This window comes from Mangifera indica, chromosome 16 (genome assembly GCF_011075055.1).
Source record: "Mangifera indica cultivar Alphonso chromosome 16, CATAS_Mindica_2.1, whole genome shotgun sequence".
In the NCBI taxonomy this organism is placed as follows: domain Eukaryota; kingdom Viridiplantae; phylum Streptophyta; class Magnoliopsida; order Sapindales; family Anacardiaceae; genus Mangifera; species Mangifera indica.
The window spans coordinates 12,983,157-13,003,536 of NC_058152.1; the positions used below are offsets into that span (position 1 = coordinate 12,983,157).

Sequence of the window (20,380 nt, forward strand, 5' to 3'; positions counted from 1 at the left end):
TTGGAGGATGAGGCTGCAGGATCAATACAGCTTAGATGAGAGTAAAAAATGAATAAGGTTGCTTTCAAACCCTAAAACAAATCCACTAACATGGCATGCATAGTAAAGATATTTCCATTACCTTTAAAAACTTGCACATGAATTGAGTGCATTATTTTTTTTGGAATTGATGACCACTTTGTCGATAAAACATGATGGAGACATAGATATATATGAGGTTTTACTGTCTAGTAAGTGGGTAAAGACTTCACTTTTTTAAAAAGCGACAAAGAGGTGATACTAAGTGATTTAGACTTAATTAAAAAAAATACTTTAAACCCCAAACTCTAAAATTTAAGATAATTTAATTTTAATTGAATCACATTAAGATGATACAATTATAATCATAATCGCATCATTCTAACGTTAGCCTAATTAAATCACGTAAGATGATACAATTTAGTTGGAATTACACTAGAATTATTGCGAATCCAATTATAATTTCAACTGTAATCCATACAATTACGGATTTAGATCTGTTAGAGTTAAAATATAATTTTAATTTTTTTATTAATATTTTACAAACTTATAAAAATATCCTTTAACATTAAAACTAGAAAAATATAATCTTTAAAGATCGAAAAGAAAATCATTGAACTAAATTAATTTCATTCACATGTTAAGTAGTAATCACCATTTTCATAACCAACCTTTCCACTCTTCTAGGTGAGATTTTTTAGTTTTACCATTTTTACTCTTATGACTCTTTCTTTTCCCAAATATTTATTTGCTATGAGCATTCGATTTTTAACTTATGAAATACTTTGTTTCAATACCAAAATTTAAAAAAATTGTCTAAATTACACATTTTAAAAAAATAATAAAAAAATTCGGTTCATATTGTTAAATATGAAAAGCAAAACACAATACATCAAATTTATATTATATTTATCTATACAAGCCATTCTTTATTTTTTTGAGTAATGTTTTCTGTACATATTTTTGTTACATAATTTGAGTATACAGATGATATGTCATCATGTAATTGAGTGTTATTTTATTTTTAATTTAAAATTTTTTAATCACATGACGATATATAATCTGTATATTTAAATTGTGTACTAAAATATGATTGCATAGTTTTTATTGTTACTTTTTTTATTTTCTAAATTCACAAAAGAAAATTGTGAAATCAACTAAAGATATTATTTTAACATTTACGAAAAAATGGAGGTTTGAATTTGAAAATTTTCGAAAATATACGTATCAACACGTGTGTCCGAGTTTATATAAGCTTGAACAAAATTATAATTACAAATAATAATAATAATAATATCTTGGAAAAAATATATAAAGGGGTGCTCAAATCAAGTTTATAAACTCAAAATAATTTATTACACGTAATTAAATCCTTGTAACTCTCCTTTAATTTCTCATCACATAAATATAAAATCTTCTGGTCTCCTCTTCAAAGTTCAAATATTTTCAGAAAAATTTCACAAATATATATATAAAAAAAAGGAATAATTTTGAGAGAAATGGGTCGTGTAAAATTACAAATAACTAAAATAGAAAACAGCACAAATCGACAAGTGACCTTCTCCAAAAGAAGAAATGGACTCATCAAGAAGGCTTATGAGCTCGCTGTTCTTTGCGATATTGATATTGCTCTTATTATGTTCTCTCCTTCTGGTCGCCTCAGTCTCTTCTCCAACAAACGAAGGTCTTTATTTCTTTATTTATTTTTATTCTCATTTTCATCTTAATTTAATTTAATTTAATTTGCATGGATGCATGCATTTTCATCATTTATCTTTTTTTTTTTCTTTAAGGATCGAAGATGTGCTTACGCGTTACATAAATCTATCGGATCAAACAACAGGATCGTAAGTTATTTTATTTTTTTATATATATTTATGTATGTACATATATTCGATATTATTTGAGAATGATAATATTGACAAGGATGTTTATGTTTGTTTGTAGGATTATTCAGAATAGAGAGGTATAAAATTTAAATACATTTTTTTCGACCATACAATAAATCTTATGAAAATGGATTTGAAATAAATGAGTCAAATTGTTTTTTCAAAATATATTTGGAAAGATTGATACCATTTGAGAAATGTTGTAATTTTTTTTTTCTGATTTTGATTGTTATGAACAATGCAGTTTTTGGTTAGCATCATAAAGAAAATCCAGGCAGAAGATGATCAGATAGATCCTCAACTTTCCAAGTATTTTAATTTCTAATTTATAAATTAATTCTTCTTTAAATAGCATTTTATTTTATTTATTTTATATAATTTAATCTTTCATATTACAGGCCTGAGGTTGTTAACAAAAATTTTGAGGTAATTACTTGGAAGGATTATTTCCTAATAAAAATTCTTAAATGTCGATGTATTAATTTCTTATAATTCGATTAATTTTAGCACGAAATATTTGCAAAAAATCTATTTAAACTAAAAATAAATCAGAACATTAGTGGAAATGACTATTTTTCTTAATTTTGATTACTTTGTGATACAAATTTTTAGATGTGGACGTTTTAGTTTCTTATAATTTGCTTTATTTTTTGCACAAAATTTTGGTGAAAATATTTATTTAATTAAAAAAATTATATAGTTCGCAAGAGAAAATGACTATTTTTTTTTAAAAATTCTGAGTAATAATAATGAGTGTTAATTAATTTATTTAGGAACTCCAACAAGAAATCATAAATTTGCAGCATCAACTTCTGACATCTGAGAAACAACTGAGGTTAGAGAGCAAGAATTATCAATTAATAATATTAGAAATTAATCGAAAAAAATTTATCATCAATATAATTAATTTATTGATTAATTTGTTTTTATTATTTATCTTAGGAAATATGAACCTGATATGCAAAAATTGACAACAATGGTGGAAGTTGAATCCTGTGAGAAAAATTTACTAGAGACCATGGCATGTATAGCACAAAGAAAGGTAAATCTCAACCCTTTTTTAAATTAAATTTTCAATAATACTTCGTGTATTGACAATGAATACAAATATGAGTATATCTATTACCGTATTATTATGTGATATGTTAGCTTTCTCCTTGTATTTCTACTAAGAGTATAATTTGAGTTAGGCCGTTGGAGAGTGGGGTCGGACTTGAACCAAGTTGATTTGATCTCAAAAGCTAACTCAACTTGGTTTTACTTAGCTTGAACTCATTTAGGTCAAACTCAAGTTAAGCTCGAATTGAGAGGGTTGACTTATTTTTGAAACTAAGTTTGAACTTGGGCAAGTGAGAGTTCAGCTCGTGAGTTGAGCAGATAACTCCATTCGGTTTGAGCTTGATCAAAGTTCAACTTGATCATTTTAAGCAACTACCTATTATTAGATGAAATACTGTCGTTTTGTGAATAAGTCATGAACTCAAGACATAAATTCATGTCATAAATTCAAGTCAAACTTCAAACTTAGAGACTAAGATGAACTCAAGTTACCTTTAACTTTAGCTCGAAGAACTCGTGTCAAACTTAAGTCGCCCCATTTTTCATTCAAATCGAACTTGAGTTTGAAGGTGTTAATTAGCTTGTCTAGGTTCATATCCACTCCTATTCAAGAGTAGCCCGTGAGTTGATTTAACTAACATTGAGCCGAGCTCGAGCTTTCTTTTGGCAGGTTTAGTGAACTTGTAAGCTCAACCCTAATTTGGTCGGCTTAGTGAACACTATTTCGTTAATTTGATTATACCCCTAATATGTTCCCATTGTTAGTGTATACATGTAGTATTACTCTTAAATTTTTAGTTTCAACAAAATTATTCTGTATTTTTGTGTTCATTTGTTTTTATTTTTTGTTTTTAGAAACAACTTTCGGATATTCATATATCGTCATGCAATCCATTTAGTATGCCAATTTATAATGATACAAAAGATGGAAATTCTTTAGAAAATGAGGTTATAAATTGGTTGCCTGATGAGATCAATGGGCAAAACCCTAGCCAAATTTGTGCTGGTTCTGAGCCATTCACAAGTCTTTCTCCGTGGCATCAATACACGACAACTGAGCTCCTCAACGCATTGGTAAACCCTACCTCGTTTTCCCAAATTAAGGTAAAAAAATTTTAAAATATACTAAAATTTTGCATTTTAGTATTGATTTATGTCACTCAATTTACAGTTTATCATCCCAGGATGATGAAGTTGGAGGTCAAGATATGGCAACAATGATGTCACAATAATAGGTTGAGGCTGCATCGAACTGTCAAGCGATCAATGAAGGTTCGAAATTAAACAACAATAAGATGAATAGTGAAATTATTTGTAGAAGTTGCTGAAGAACTTTTTTGTTAATTTAATTCTAAACAAATTAAGAAGTTGCATGTTAAGGGATTTTCATTCTTCATGATCACATTAGTAAATTGTCAAAGGTCATCCAGATTTACTTCTATATCCCAATTTAGGTCATCCAAGTCGCAGGGGTCTTTCTGTAAATTCCCTGTTGTGCTCAATATTCCATCTCCTTTTTCAGCCTGAAAAAAAAAGAAAAAGAAATTGATTGATCAAGTTTCTTTCTTAATCATACCCATTGGTTTTCGAAATCAATAATACTTCATGCATGCATAGACTCCGTCACACTTTTCTTTTTCAACTAGGGTAGGAGTGATATTGTGAGTTTTTTAAATTAAGATGGAAAAAAACTTATAAATTTTTTTTTTAAATAAAATTATTAAATGATATTTGTATCTTTTATAACAATAACAAAATTTAATAGATGAATGAATATTTAAATTTTCAAAATTTAACAGATGAGAGTTTGGGGATGCACTAAACCTTGGGTGGTAATAAGTCTTTTGGCCTTTCAACTATATTTAACTTCAAAGTCAAACATAAAAAATCATGGGTGATATTGTTTGTTTATGAAATTAAGAGGGTGAGGTAAGAAGCACAATCTTACTTTGTCAATTTTAAAAACTAACAATATTATAATATTAAATTGTTAAAGGTGCAAACTAATAGAGCTGAGTATAATATGACAACAGTGAGACGAATCTCAAGTGCAAAACTCAAGTCATTGGAGCTCGACTCCACATTAATCGAGCTAAGCTGCTTGTAGCTCGTTTGCAGCCCTGATTAAAGTTAATCAAGGAAGTAATGATGCCGTAATTTATGAAATTAACCGAAATTACCAAATTGCATGTAGCAATTCAATAAGAGGTAACTTTGTAATTTACCCCCTCAAACGTAAATCAAGCATGCTTAATGTATCTCACCTCATTAGGAATATTGTCCAATTGGTCAAGACCCACATAACAATTGCCATTGTTGTTGTTGTTATCTTCAATGACGTCGTTGATAACAACATTGTTAGGAGTACAAAGGGTGCTGGTAAAATAAGGTACTTGAAAATTGTTGCTGATGGTACTGGCATTATTTGCGACATTGGTAACATTACCGGAGAAATTCCTGAGGGGATAATATAAGAAAAATGAAATGAGAAATAATATAATGTTGTAAGTCAAATAAAAACTTTATATTATATAAAAAAAAATTATACGTACCTCCCAGACTTCAAAGGAACTGTGACATTGTTGACATTCCAATTCATAAATTGACATGGTGAAGGTGAAATTATATTCTGAAATTTCAGATTATTATTACTCACCCCAACATTTTCAAATTCTGGCAGATCATACTACAAAAAAAATTATGCTTTGAGTGAGATATTTAAATTCATAATGATTAATAAATTAGAAAAATTAATAATAATTCAATTACATACCATAGAAAAATTTCCAGACATTTGTAGCCGTTGATTTGGAATCTCGAATGTGTTTCGATACCCTATTTTCGACAGCTGCAATCGATGATATATCAACAATTTTTTCAGTTTTCTCAAAGTGTGCCCTAATAATCAAATAATCTTGCAATTTTGTTGGGGATTTAGTGTAAGAGATGGTGACCTGGATTGGAGAAAAAGCCTGTGGAATTTGAAATCCTGGAGTTGATGAGGAAGAAAATCCTGGAAAATAATTTGAAGGGAAGCTTGCTATAGGAATTGGATTGCCTGAGTAATTACTAACCATTCTGTTTCCATTTAACTGAGCTAGAAATTCTTCATTTGGACTTCCATGGAACTTTGATCTGCAGCAGAATTCATCCTATGAAGTTAGAAATCTCGTTTTAACTTTTAAGATATAAAAAACAAAAGTGCAAATAACTATGTCCCACTCAAACTTTGATGAAGCAATTTTTCACTCTTAATTTATCATGATTACTTATATTTTTCTTTTCCTTTCCAATTTACTTTTTTTCACTCCTTTCTTATATATTGGTTGCCGGAAATACTAACGAATTTAGACACGTTTATGGCTTGTGTGGGCAATGAGGCCTTTCAAAGTTGGTGGAAACGACAAAATCCAACCAAAGTTAAGCGCATTAGCATTTGGTAAATTTGTCATTGATTGATTGGTGACAATGCAAGGGTGACGACAAGGGGAGAGGAACAGTCTCACTAATATATTTTTATAATTTTTAGTTTTTATAATGAGAAATATTATAACTTTTAGTAGATAATCAATCGGTCAATAATAAATAATTAAAAACAACTAATAATAAATAATGATTAATCAATGATAATGAACCTGTAAGAATCACTCCCAGGATTACTTTGCATAGATTGAAGTTGATGATCACTAGAGGTAGGGTTTTGCCCTGTGTGACCGAAAGCCCTTTTACCATCAAACTTGTGAGAATAAAGAGCATGAATCGATCTTTTCTTCTCCGTTTGCTTCTTCTATTCATGTATAGACAAATTCTCAGTAATCAGACAAAATCTCAAGTAGAATATCGTATTATATATTATTGATATTGTTTTGATCCGTACATAGTAAACCTAAAATTACGAGATATTAACTATTTTAGACTTTGTTGACCTCATGATTTTTTTTATTAAAAGATCTCTTGCGGGAGAAAAAGAGATAATAAATTTATATTGTATATAGACTCTCGACTATTATTTGATATGAGATTTTTTAAATCAGTATAATATGTAATTATACCTGAAATTTGTGTCTTCTCTTATTCGATGGTGAATTATTTACCAACTTGATCTACAAACAACAACAACAACAACATCAACAATAATAACAGTAATTAAAAAAAGAATTAAATAATTAATTAATACTAAATGTTTATAAATAAATAAATAAATTAATTAATTAGTAACCCACTTTTCTTTGATTGACTAATTCCAGAGAGGCTCTCAGGTTTTTCTCGATCTTTAAAAGCTGAGATGGTACAGGATACTGGTTGAGATCAGGTTCATAATCCCTACCAAAATATGCAAAGATTATCCAATATTAATCACTTTATTAATTTGTAATTAATATTGGAAATTAATAAATTAATTAATTAATGTAATCTTACATGAGTTTTTTGTTCAGAGTCTCTATCTCTTCTGAGCTCTTGTGGATTTGTAGCTCAAGTTCCTAATGAAAAATTTCAAAATAAGACAAAATTAGTACTAATTAACTAATTAATTTAATAAAATTTGCCCAAGTAAATAATAATAATAATAATAATAATTTTAAGGGTATATAAATGTACTTACATGGATTCTTGATCAAAATGAAAGCAGGCACGATTGATGAAGGTTGTACCAACAGAAAAAAAAAATCAAAATTAAATAAAAAATTTGGCAATTGAATTACCCAATAAAAAAAAAGTAAAATATTTAATGCATTTTATTTATGAATTAAGAGAGATTAAGAGAAGGCCGAACTGGTTTTTGAGATAATTCAATTTATTTTCATCACCCCGAATGTGTTCAAGCTGCTTCAATTTCTCTGCTTTGTGACATACACAAGGTGCACTTCTCTAGGAAAAATAAGAAAGAATTATGTTATTAAAAACATTAATAAAAATAATAATCTTATTCATTAATTATATATTTAAAAAAGTTTCATAAAATTTACCTGTGGATTCTTCGAAGGACTGCTTTTAACAATATATCGATATCACAAAAGAAAAATACAACGATCAGCTATAAATCACGTTGAAAATTGAAAAATAATTTAACAAAAATAATAATGATATGAATTTAATTATTAAAAAAACGAAAGAGAGGCGCATTTGTGTATACTGAAATCTTCTTTCTTGTGGTAGATCCAGATAGCGTTGAATTACTTCTTCCATCCTGAAAACAAAAATAGTGACAAAAAAATGTTAAAAGTATTCATATGTATAGACAAATTCAAATAAAGATCAGCATAAATTTGACTCAAATCTAGAACGGTTTGTTCGAGATTGAGTTTAACTAGCTCAATTGGTGGTAAGTTTGTCGGAGAAGCTAGAAGCCGTTGCAAAAGAAGAAAAAGAGTCGTCGGAAATAATGAAAATGAAAAATCACCGGAATAAAAGAATAGTTGTCAAAGAAGATAAAAGTAGTAATATAAGATGAATTTTCCAATAAATTTCAAATGACTCAATTGAATTGAGGCTAAGGCAATTCCTACTCAAACTTGATTTGTTTGTAACAAACATCAATATGAGCTTCTTCAACAACTTAGATTAAATCCATCCCTACCCTTCGTTTGGACCTCTCATTTTAACATGGTCATATAAGAAGACTTTAAAGTATATACTCAAATTTATTTATAAGTGTTGAATCGAGCCTACTTTGACGTTTGAAATTTTACCATTTAACCGGCTATTCGAATTGTTATGGGTTAGATACAAATATTTTAATTGAGATTAATATATATAAAAAAATAAATTAAATTGTGACCTTGCACAGCTACAGAAATCGTAGAGACGGCCACGGGCAGAGAAGATGACTAGAACCAGATCGACGTCACATAAGATGGAAATTTCATGAGCTTTCTTGATCAAACTACCTCGTCTCTTAGAAAATGTAACTTGACATTTCGTTGAGTCGTCTATTTTTTTAATCTCGATTTTCCTCTTTCCCATGGTGAGAAAAATAGTGAAAATAGAAGAAGAGCACAAGAGGAAGAAGATTAAGAGAAAATATATAAGAAAATCTGGGGCAAAGAAGAAGAATTTAATGTTGGGTATTGTCAACTTAAAAGGGGGTCTCTCCTGTCTACATTGGGTTGTAGATTTACTAATTACAACTGGTTAGCATAGCCAATGAAGTAGTGACACCTCACTTTCCAGAGTTGTAAATTATTTATAAAATTTTATTATAAATATATTTTATGTGTTAATAATTTGTATAAATGTGTATAATAATTATATTATAATATATTATTATTTATATTTATATTTATACTTATTGTTAATATATGTAATATTACTATTTTGTTAGTCTAGAAATTAGAAATAAATAAAATATGCTAAACTTAATTTTTTTATAATAATATTTTATGAAAATTTTATAATTTATTTGTTTATGTTATTATTTAAGGTGTTACTTATTTTTTTGATTGGTCAACTAGTCGATTGCAACATATTTTCCTTATGCGCATAACAGGAGAAAGAAACCCATAATCAATATTTTGGCTGATTTGGCAGTTTTTTTTTTTTATAGAAATTAATTGTCCAGATTCTTGAATTAACTAAGGGGCAGAGTGGATCTCACTTTATATTTATACAGATAACAACCCTACATGACTTATTCATTGTCTGAAACGCTCGTTCTCCTCTGATGGAATACCCGTTCCATCCATCATAAATTTTTAAATTGACATTTTTTCAAATATGAACCACCGAACAATGACGGTAAAAGGCAATGGCCTTGGAGTATTAGGCGATGGAGATCATTTCCGTGAGAGTGCATACTCGGGGATGGAGGAGTAGGACGGAGGTTGTGGTTTGGCGCCGCCGGTTTCCAAGGTCGATGATAAGAAACAACGGTGGAAATCGAAGATCATCATATGCTGAAGTAGTCAAATACATTGCTTTTATTATTTCTTTTCAAGGAAAGGTATCAATACCTTTAAAACAAATTTTACACAAACTATAAAGAGAAATAGATAAAGAATTTGTATTCTACTGATTAATGTCCCACACAGCCCATAATTGAAGAAGGCAACTTTCCAAGACTGTCAATTCCTTCGGCAAACACAACGCCCATCCCCATGTAATAATGGGACTCAATATGGCAATGAAAAGCCCAGGCTCCAGGATTATCCGCCCGGAATCTCAAAGCAGTCCATCCATATTTATGAACCGGCACTGTATTTTTCATAATTGGGTTCACCAAATTGTACTTCTTCGGGTCATTGTAAATGTCAAACTTCCCTTCTCCATGGCCAAGTACCCAAAAATCATGCCCATGTAAATGCCAAGGATGTGTCTCACTATCATTCTCAGCCATTTTTTTTGCATTCTGAAGAATAATATCCACTGTTGAATTGAATTGTAGCCTGTAAATGCCATTGCTAGTGGTTGCATTTTTGTTTTCGGAACCGTTGTAGATGTTATAGTTTTTAAAATCGTATCCGTTCGGAGGCGGAGTCTGATCAAATGCATGGTGTAAATTGTCCTTGAGAGCAATGAGGTAAGGTGTGTGAGGCAGGTTGAATGATACATTGTTGACGGACCAGCGAGTTTGGCCGTTGACGGTGTTTTGTGTGTTAAGAAATACGATCATTCTGTCTGCGGTTGGGGGTGGTGGAATGACGAAGCCTTGGCGGGCTTTGATGGCTTGACTTTGGTTATACCGTGGCGCAATGTCGCTCCAGAGGGGGCCTGGGGGCGGGATTGTCGGAGGAGATCTTCTGGGATGGTTTGGATGGTAATTGATAATTGCTAAGCCTGGTGGAGTTGTGGCATTTCTGCTCACAACATTGGTTGTAGCCCAGTAATTTCTGGAGGGGTCTTGGTCAGTTTTTATCAGGACTGAATATGTCTCTCCTGAGTATATGAACAAGTTTTGGACCACAAATGGCTCCACATAATGCCCATCTGCTTCAACAACAGTCATATTGTGGCCCTGCATAAGAAAATTATTGGGTCAGGAACATAAATGGACTAAGCCCAGAAATAGATAAATATGCTTTATTTGGACTAATGTCCTAATTATAGGACTTGGTCTTGGCCCTGCCAAAGGCTCAGTTTATGTTTATTTCAATCTGACTGGTTGGATCCAAGTTTATGTTTTTTTCAATCTGACCGATTGGATCGAAGGTAAATCGGCGAAATAATATCGTAAATAAAATTTGTGGTCTGATGATGCTGCCCGTACCCAACTAATGTTGAGACTCGTATCCTAGAATGTGTAAAATATTTTGCAAGAAGCATGTTGATGCCAGCCTAATATAAGAATGCCCTTGAACCGTCGTAAACCAGTGGTTAAATTGTGCACGAAGACACTTTACCTAGTTGAACCGTGGTCCAATTACTATTCCCATCAGACTGCCTGGTTACCTGGACCGGACTGGTCATTGGGTTTCGATTGAATGAGACAACTGGACTGATTGATCCAGTCTGGTTTTCATAGTAACCATGATTTCAAAATTAGGATAAGTTATCAGTTGGTTCAAATGATTAAGCTATTGGATACCCGAACTGAACTGGTTACTGTATCCCAGACGAACTGGTCCGACCGACCAATCCGGTTCGGTTTTCAAAACTCTGATTTTGAAATTAAGTGAAGTTATAGTTTAAGCTATCCGAATCTGGTATTTACCTCTATCTGGAAGCTGAGGGCTGAAAGGGCAGTCAAGCTAGAGATCCTCAACCGGTAAGTTTTTCCAGGGACAACAATCAATGTAAAGGGAGAGCATTCAGGATTTGTAGCATTACAAATGCCGGCAACATCTGTGCTCGGGCCGGTCAAAAGAGAGCAGTTGTATCTTCCTCTTCCATTTAACAGAAGCGACTGAAACATAAAACAGGAGCAAAAAAAATAAGAAAATGGAACTTTAAATCTTCATCTTCCTGTAGAAGTTAAACGGCTTGTGTTAAGTACCTGAGGCTCCCCAACCCACTGGAATGAAATGGCGGACAAGCCAGTCGCTTGTTCGTAAGTGCTTTTGTGGTACCAGTCATTCAGGATGATGGTTTTATCGTAGTCGTAGGTAAATGGCTCAGGTTCTTTTGAAATTACACGAATGGATCCATAGAGACCAGCTTCTAATTGCATCCCATAATGTGCATGGTACAAATATGTTCCGGGCTGCAGTAAACAGAAATAAGTATTAGAATATTCTAAGGTAATGCATGAGGTTTGCTCACACTCAGATTGAATCGATAATGCTCAGCTCAAAGTCTGAGTTTTAGTTCAGTTGAATTGCTACACGTAATTGAAATATTGTTAACAGAGTGAACAATATCATTAAAAACATGAAGATTATCGTTAATGAGATGAATAATATAATTAGATAGACAAAATAGTCTATCTAAATTCAAATTTTAAAAACCTGAAATTGTTTAAATTGAACTATGAATTTGAATTGAATCCGCTCGAAAAAGGGCGAAAAAGGGGGGTTCGAAAAAAAGATAGTTTACAAATTTTACATAACATTAAAGCTATTAGAAAAAAATTGCACATTTTTTAGTACGATAAAAATGGATGGTAAAAGGATATAAACATCATTTTCCTTTTCAAAAACATGTAAAAAATAAATTTGAAAAGAAATTATCAATGCTGATTATCAAATCACACCAAGAAAGATACAATCTAATCAAAATTGCTCAAGATAGATGCAATTTAACAACATTTTACATTTTTTTGTACCCTACATTACACCTCGGTAGGTGCCATTCAACCAAATTACACTTTTTTGGTTGCTTGATCAGATCAAAGTGTTTACAAAAATAGTTACAAATAATATGTCAATTTCAAAAAAAAAAGAAGGACAAAATGGTTAGAGTGATACAATCACCTAGGATTTTATTACCGTGTCAAAATTATTTTCTATTCACTGGAATAAAATTTGGGTAAATTTTATAATTTAAGAATTCAAGATATAAATTTCAAGGAGATTTTCCTCGAGTCTTGGGTGGGAAAACGTCTTTCTCATATAAAACCCGGTGACAAAAAATTCCAAGTACAAGAAAAAGGACCATTTGTAGTTGGTTGGTGTTAAGTTTGACTTTTTGTAATGATAGTGCAGAAAATTGATATATTTGACATTTTGACTTATTAAAAATTTAAATATAAATCAAAATTAATAAAAAACTTTAAAAAATCATCACAATTAAAAGAAATTAAAAAATAAAATAAAACTACCAGAAAAAATAATTAAAAACTAACTTAAAACTAATTGTTATTAGCACCAGTTAATTGAAAATTATCTTTTTTTTTTTTATACGTATTTAAAAACCTGTATCTTTTTTAATTTATACTTCTAAATTATATATCTTTAAATTAATATCAGTGATGCAAAGTTAAGATTTCAAATTTCAATCTCGAATGAGTCAAGACTTTATCATAATTCTAAGAAAATCCATTCATATAAACCATAAAAGGCAGAGTCAATACAAGTCAAGCTTTAGATAACTCAAACTTGGATTTAATCCATAATGTTTAGCTATAGTTTGAGTTGGTATACATGTTATTGGAAAGTTGTTGATAGGGTAAACAGTATCATCGGATGTCATCGAAAGAGTGAAAATTTTTGTCATCGGGATGAACAATATAAACCTGATGGATAAAAGAGTTGATATTAATCCAAACTGTCAAACTGAAGATCTAACTCCATATTGACTTGTTTGAGTAGAGCTATAGATTTGAGCCAAAACAGCTGAAAAAGAGGGAGGGTGGTTTCGAAAAAATAAAGTGGTGCACAGATTTTATGTAACAAATAAGCTGTAAAGCTCACAACTTACCCTATCAACAACAAATTCATAAGTGAAGGTTTGTCCAGGAACAATTGGACATTGAGTGACTCCTTCTGTGCCATCAAACCAGGGCGTTCCAATCTGAAACAAATCAAAAAACAAACAAATTAACCATTTTTCTGCAGCCAAAAATCAGTCTCAAAACACACTAAATTCACAATACTTTTAACTCTTTACTTAACCTGACGAATTCCATGCCAATGGATGGCAACATTCTCGGTCAATAAACTGTTCTTCAGCTCGACAATGATTGTGTCATTTTGCTCAGCCACTATGGTTGGCCCTGGAGTTGTTCCATTAATGGTGATCGCCAGTTTCTTGAAGCAATCAGGAGATTTGAATTCATACTTCACTTCCCATTTGTATCTGCGGATTCTGCCCTCGGCAACAGGAATATTTATGCAGAAAATAATGATAAAAACACACAAAAGAAACAAGTTTAACGTCTGTTTTGTGAATCCTGAAGCAACAACAACGCCCATGGCTGTAGCTCTCAAATTTTGGAAAAAGAAAATAGCTGAGATTTGTGATGAGTGTAGCTTTGTAATCAGCTTCTATATATATATATATATATATATATATATATATATATGTATTATACACAGAAATTTCTCTTGTAATTCAAGGGAGAAAAAAAGGGTTGAATAATTGAATATTATACTTGGGCGGCGGACCAAGAAAATTATATTTAATAATCTCAAACAAAAAAAATTATATTTGGTGGGCAGATCGGTTCAAAAAAGGTTTAGATTGTTATATCAAAATTAAATTTTTAAATTGTGAAACCAATAATTGAATTTAGAGTTTTAATACTCCAATCCGAATAGGATTCCTTGTCATTAATAATAATAATAATAATAATTAAAAAAAAAAAAAACTATGGCCTGCGGAGATGTATGAGCATGAGACTGACCGACTAAGATTTTGGAAGTCTGAGCTTTTAAATAATGGTTCAATGAGTTCTAATATGGTGGGATGGCTACCGATAATATTACCAAGATAAAATTTTTATTGCTATTGTTGAGAGTATGCAGGAAAGAGTATCGTTATCCTTGAAAGCAAAAATGTTATATTTAAGATAGATTTGATTCGAATTGACTTTGAATTAAGGGTGTAAATAAATCTAGTTTAGAGTGTTTGGTTTAAGTTTGATTTGAATAAATATATAGTTCAAGCTAGTAAAATTTTAATTCAAACTCAAGCTTTTGACTCTAAAAATTTTATTTTAACCCCTTTATTTTGGAAAAATACATTGACATGTGGTAACTTATGTTTTTACTAATAACACTTTATTGTCAAAGTTAAGAAATAAACTTTTAAGAGTGTGGGTGTAATATTTGAAATTTTTATGAATTTATTGATATTTTATTCGTGTCCAGTTGTGAGCTCATAAGCTTACTAAGCTCGTCTGCATCGAGTGCAAAACTTGATTGGCTAGCACTTAATCTTGACTCAAGAGGAATCAAGCCGCAAGCTACTTGGCTCATTTGTAGCCCTAGTCCAAGTAAGACTTAATTTAAAATCAACTTGAATCGAAAAAAGTTAACTTGAGACTGGGGAACTCTGTTTGAAAATAATTTTGTTTTATATTCGATCCAAATCAACTTAAACTTGATGTTTTAATCAACTTGAATTTTACTTATTTTATGAAAACGAACTTAATCTTTAACTGCAACTGGACATATTCGATCTAAACTAAGTTTATATAGCTTAGATTTGGTTCTACCTCTAAGTGATATATGATTACAGGTCAAACAATTATTTTACCATTTGTTTAAATTGATTTTTTTTTTCATTTCAAATCAATTTGATATGGACAAACCAAACTCATTCGAGTAAAACTCGCTTCGAGCTCGAAGAAACTCAATTTAAATCTAACCTTATTTAGGTTAAACCCCCTATGAGATTTAAAGCATTGCTTTTCAAACTAACATAGTTGCGTATTGACTCAATTAAATTATAGACTTTTCCATTATATATTCATTAGAAATGCTTCATCAAGCAACCGCGTAGACTATTATAATGCTTTCGTATATTAGTGTTGTTGACTATTGATCACTTTCATCCTTCGTATATATTCCTACTAATTCCATTGAGTTTTACACGAAATTTCGGTGAAAATCTTTATTTTAATTTTCTTTTAAAATTCAGAATGTTGACGAGAAAAAATGACTTAATTTATTTTTCTCACTTTTGAGTACTAATAATGAACATTAATTTATTTATTTAGGAACTCCAACAAAAAATCATAAATTAGTAGCATCAACTTCTGATATCTGAGAAACAATTGAGTGTAACACTTTTTTGATCAAAATTTCAATAATACTTTGTGCATTATGAGTATAAACATTAATATATTATTATGTGATCAGAGGATCATCCATTCACATAATAATATATTAATGTTTTTACATGTATTTATACTAAGGGTATAGCTTTAGTCAAGTTGTTTGAGAGTTTGGTTGGACTTGAAATGAGTTGACTTGATCTCGAAAGCCAACTCAAAGTAGTTTGATTTGACTCGAATTTATTTATGTCAAACTTGAGTTGAAAGAGTTAACTCGTTTTTATAAATGAGTTGAACTTAAGCTAGTGAGAGTTTGACTCAGTCTAACTTATGACTCAAGCATCTGACTTGACTCGGTTTGAGTTTGCCTCATAACTCAATTTAAGTTATGTAAGTAGCTGCCTATTATTGGATAACATGATATCGTTTTATATATGAGTTGTAAACTCAAGTCATGAATTTGAGCTATAAATTTGAGTCATGAACTTCAGTCAAACTTCAAACCTAGGTATCAAGTCAAACTCGAGCTATCTTTTACTTTGACTTAACAAACTTGAGTCAAACTTGAGTTGTCTCATTTTTAATTTGAATTAAACTTAAGCTTGGGGTATTTAGGCTTGTCTTAGTTCATACCCACCCTTACTCAAGAGTTGCTTCCAACTCAACTTGATTAAACTTGAACCATGCTCTAGCTTTCTATTGGTCAGTTTGGTGAACTTGTAAACGCAACCCTAATTTGGTTGGCTCGCTGAGTGCTACTTGCTTTGGCTTGATTACATTCCTAATTTATACTAATTGTTTGTATCGGACGATGAAGGACGACGCTTCATCATTACGTCTGGATTTCATCGAGTCTAAACTTTGTCGTCTAGATCTGGATGACGAAGGGTCGTCTTTCAATAGAGAAGACCTTCATTTCTTTTTGATCACTGTAAGTTCCTTAAGCCAATGGAGATGAGACCTGAAACAGAGAGAAAAATGAATTTTTCAAAGTTTAATCATGAGGGTAAATGTGAGTTTTATAAACTAAGGAGGAAAAAAATGATAATTTTGCCCTTGCTTCTAACTGAAAATTTCAACGATAGTTAGCCCATGGGTGCATACTTGGATTTTTCATATACTGTGGGTATGATTTAAATTTGGACTAAAACTTGGGTGGGGAATTGTCCTTTTCCCTTAATTAATGACCCACTTTCTTTGATTGACTAATTCCCGGGAGGCCTTCAGATTTTTCTCGGTTCTTAAATGTTGAGACGGTGCAAGATAGTGGTTGAGATCAGGTTCAGAATCCCTATCAAAGCATGTAAATATTATCAAATATTAATAACTTAATTAATTTGTAATTAATATTCGAAATTAAAAATAATAATTAATTATTAATGAATGTAATCCTACTTGAGTTTTTTGTTCAGAGTCTCTGCCTCTTCTGTGCTCTTGTAGATTAGCTCAAGTTCCCAATGAAAGTTATCAATTAACACAAAATTAGCACTAAAAAACTAATTAATATAATAATAATAATAATAATAATAATAATTTTAAGGGCATATATACTTACATTGATTATTTAATATGTGTATAACTTTGTACATAAATAATGCTCTATTATTATGTGATTGAGTTAAATTTATTTTTAATTTTTACATATTCAATCATATGATAACATATTATTATTTGTGTATAAAACTATATATGAAAATTGTGCATATAACACTTCTCGTAAAATTATCCAATGAAATAAAATATTAAATTCATGTTATTTATGAATTAAGCGGGATTGAGAGAAGGCCAAACTGGTTCTTGAAATAATTAAATTTATTTTCATCACCCCGAATGTGTTCAAGCTGCTTCAATTTCTGTGCCTTGTGATATACACGAGGTGCACTTCTCTAGCAAAAAATAAGAAATAATTATGTTATTAAAAATATCAATAAAAATAATTATCTAATTGATTAATTAAATATTAAAAAAAAGTTTCATAAAATTCACCGGTGGATTCTTCGAAGGACTGCTTTTAACCGTATGTCGATATCACAAAAGAAAAAAAATACAACATTAGATAAATCGGGTTAAAAATTGAAAAATAATTTAACAAAAATAATAATAATTTAATGATTTGAATTTAATTTAAAAAAAATAGAGAGAGAGGCAACCATTTGTCTAATTGAAATCTCTTTCTTGCGGTAGATCTAGATAGCATTGAATTACTTCTTCCATCTTGAAAACAAAAATATTGACAAAAGCGATAAAGTTTCTGATAAACCCGTGGAGACTAACCCAACAATCCACTATCAATTTGAGCAGTGACATGGATTGGGTAGAGATGAATCTGAATAAAGGTTAATTTGAGTTTAGTTTGAAATTAGAAGGGTGAGCTCGAGATTGAGCTTAGCTAACTCGATTGGTGATGAGTTTTCGAAAAAACCATTACAAAAGAAGAAGTGTTAAAAAAATGATGCAGAGGAAAATGAATCATCAAAAAAAATGAAAATGGTTAAAAGGATGAAATGTTGTTATAAAAGATGTATTTTCCAAAACAATTTCAAACAACTTGATCGAGTTGATTTGGCTTGGCTTGATCTTGAGCTAAGGATACCCTTACTCAAATTCGATTTAATCACTTTTAAATTCATACGGTGACCCATCCAGTACTAAAGTGATTCCCAAGATTATTCTTAGAAAGCTCTGATCCCACCAACAAATCAAAATGTGTTATAAGATTTTCATTATATAAAGGTTATATGAAATTAGGCCTAAATAAGAAAGCCATAATCAAATTAATATAATTTTGCATGCTAGTGCAAAGGTTGATATACTCTTCCATCAATGCTTTTGTGTTACAAGGTTGAACCGACCTGCCAAAAGTAACACTAAAAACTTGTACTTAAATTATCAAAATCATAAAAATTGAAAAAATTAATTAAGCAACAACTTTGCGCAATTCAAGAATGCCTTCAAGGGAGAGTGTAATATTCTCAAATTAATAAAAAGGACAATTTAGTCATTTCGTTATCATTGTCCGATTATTTTGTTAGTATTAAAATTGTGTGTATATGCTTGTATCCAGAAATTATATACATAAAGGGAGAATTCAAAAGAGCATTTCGTTGCTATATTTTTTTAATATACGAATTAAATATATGTATATTACACGTTTAGTTTTAAAAGTCACACTGATATGGGAATTTAAGGCCACAAATAAATTTTTGTTCTGGAGGCGTTTTGCAGTGATATCAACACCGGAAAATGGGGGCAGAGAAAGGGAAACGTCTCATTTTCATTATTAAAGCAGTTACTTTCCTGGGCGAATACTTTGCTGCTTCCTTATATAAAGAAAAGAAAAAACAGCCATTTTTTTTCTGGCTGCTATAGTTCACATCTTCACAGTTTTCTTTTCTTAAAATCGATTCTTTTGGTCAAAAAGGGAGAGAGCTGAACCTGTTGCTTGTCGACCAGGAAAGGAATTAGACAAGGAGATAACTGCCACGTGAAGACCGACGTAATCGCCGGAGGAGAGGTAGGCCATAAATTCCATGTAAAACTTTGCATGTCGTAAACTAGATTTTGAAAGTTGGTTTATATATATATATGTGTGTGATTATATGTTGTATTATGTGGAGGTAGCGTACAGTATTGATGATAATGATTAGTTATGGGATGTTTTGATGTTTGAGAGTTAGAGAGAGAGTGATCATGGATCTTTGATGAATAAACGGAGATCGACTATTATATGCGTGGCAGTAGACACTAGGCGTATTTGCACGAAACTGATGTAATGGTGTTGTGACTGAGTCACCACCTGAAACTGTTAGGAAGCGAAATCTGAAAGAACATGCAAGTTACCGTCATCTTCTTTCCAGGAAGCCAGCTTAAATTACGTAGTCTGTAGGTTGAAGAAGAAATAAAAGAAAAGGAGAAGGAATTAAGCATGTGTAAGTTATTTGGGTGGATAGGATACTGTGCATGCTTCCACACTTATTATATTGCACCTGCACCATTTTTAATTAAATCACAGAAAGTATATTAATTAGTTTTATGGATAGAATAAGTTATATGATGATTAATTTATGGTCTTGATTATTAATTTTGTAGACTGTTATCCAGATTAATTTTATGTGCATATATATATATAATATATATATATATATATAATATATATATATATATTCATGGGATAATATAATCATACTAATTGAATCAATAGCATCACTCGTAATTAGAAATCAGTGGATGAGACGTCCTAATCTGGTTAATGTTTGAACGTTTGATGAGACGTCACGGTTTCAGTTAATGAAAATATATATATATATATATATATATATATATA

General features: G+C 30.7%; 4 protein-coding genes across 4 annotated transcripts in view; 2 read left to right on the plus strand and 2 right to left on the minus strand.

Annotated features, from left to right (window-relative positions):
• Window positions 1-20,380, plus strand: part of LOC123198497 (protein CELLULOSE SYNTHASE INTERACTIVE 1-like) — a 38,785-nt gene that overhangs the window by 17,693 nt on the left and 712 nt on the right. The gene's annotated exons all lie outside the window — the stretch shown is intronic.
• Window positions 1,518-4,198, plus strand: LOC123199017 (agamous-like MADS-box protein AGL66). Its single transcript, XM_044613815.1, has 9 exons — window positions 1,518-1,702; window positions 1,812-1,865; window positions 1,966-1,984; window positions 2,152-2,216; window positions 2,306-2,333; window positions 2,681-2,742; window positions 2,850-2,949; window positions 3,822-4,040; window positions 4,151-4,198. Exons 1-9 carry the CDS (start codon window positions 1,518-1,520, stop codon window positions 4,196-4,198), a joined length of 780 nt encoding a protein of 259 aa, XP_044469750.1.
• Window positions 4,133-7,819, minus strand: LOC123198500. The gene is made up of 11 exons (XM_044613183.1): window positions 7,741-7,819; window positions 7,570-7,576; window positions 7,386-7,447; window positions 7,190-7,289; window positions 7,019-7,069; window positions 6,602-6,753; window positions 5,921-6,101; window positions 5,740-5,814; window positions 5,519-5,652; window positions 5,231-5,423; window positions 4,133-4,489 (listed from the first exon to the last, which is right to left on the minus strand). Coding segments are annotated over exons 3-11 (996 nt in total). The 5' UTR covers window positions 7,388-7,447; window positions 7,570-7,576; window positions 7,741-7,819; the 3' UTR covers window positions 4,133-4,381.
• LOC123198498 (L-ascorbate oxidase-like) lies at window positions 9,882-14,272 on the minus strand. Its single transcript, XM_044613182.1, has 5 exons — window positions 13,952-14,272; window positions 13,758-13,850; window positions 11,896-12,102; window positions 11,614-11,805; window positions 9,882-10,917 (listed from the first exon to the last, which is right to left on the minus strand). Exons 1-5 carry the CDS (start codon window positions 14,249-14,251, stop codon window positions 9,979-9,981), a joined length of 1,731 nt encoding a protein of 576 aa, XP_044469117.1. The 5' UTR covers window positions 14,252-14,272; the 3' UTR covers window positions 9,882-9,978.

What these genes read in the sequence shown, in the direction of transcription:
- LOC123199017 (XM_044613815.1), top strand. Translation starts at nt 1,518, where the DNA reads ATGGGTCGTGTAAAATTACAAATAACTAAAATAGAAAACAGCACAAAT. An exon ending in TTGTTAACAAAAATTTTGAG is followed by an intron (nt 2,334 to 2,680) that starts GTAATTACTTGG and finishes TAATTTATTTAG; the next exon opens with GAACTCCAACAAGAAATCAT. An exon ending in CATGTATAGCACAAAGAAAG is followed by an intron (nt 2,950 to 3,821) that starts GTAAATCTCAAC and finishes TTTTGTTTTTAG; the next exon opens with AAACAACTTTCGGATATTCA.
- LOC123198500 (XM_044613183.1), bottom strand. An exon ending in TGTCTGGAAATTTTTCTATG is followed by an intron (nt 5,653 to 5,739) that starts GTATGTAATTGA and finishes TTTTTTTTGTAG; the next exon opens with TATGATCTGCCAGAATTTGA. An exon ending in GTTCCTTTGAAGTCTGGGAG is followed by an intron (nt 5,424 to 5,518) that starts GTACGTATAATT and finishes TTATCCCCTCAG; the next exon opens with GAATTTCTCCGGTAATGTTA.
- LOC123198498 (XM_044613182.1), bottom strand. Translation starts at nt 14,251, where the DNA reads ATGGGCGTTGTTGTTGCTTCAGGATTCACAAAACAGACGTTAAACTTG. An exon ending in ATTGGCATGGAATTCGTCAG is followed by an intron (nt 13,851 to 13,951) that starts GTTAAGTAAAGA and finishes GATTTGTTTCAG; the next exon opens with ATTGGAACGCCCTGGTTTGA. An exon ending in ATGAATTTGTTGTTGATAGG is followed by an intron (nt 12,103 to 13,757) that starts GTAAGTTGTGAG and finishes TGTTTACTGCAG; the next exon opens with CCCGGAACATATTTGTACCA.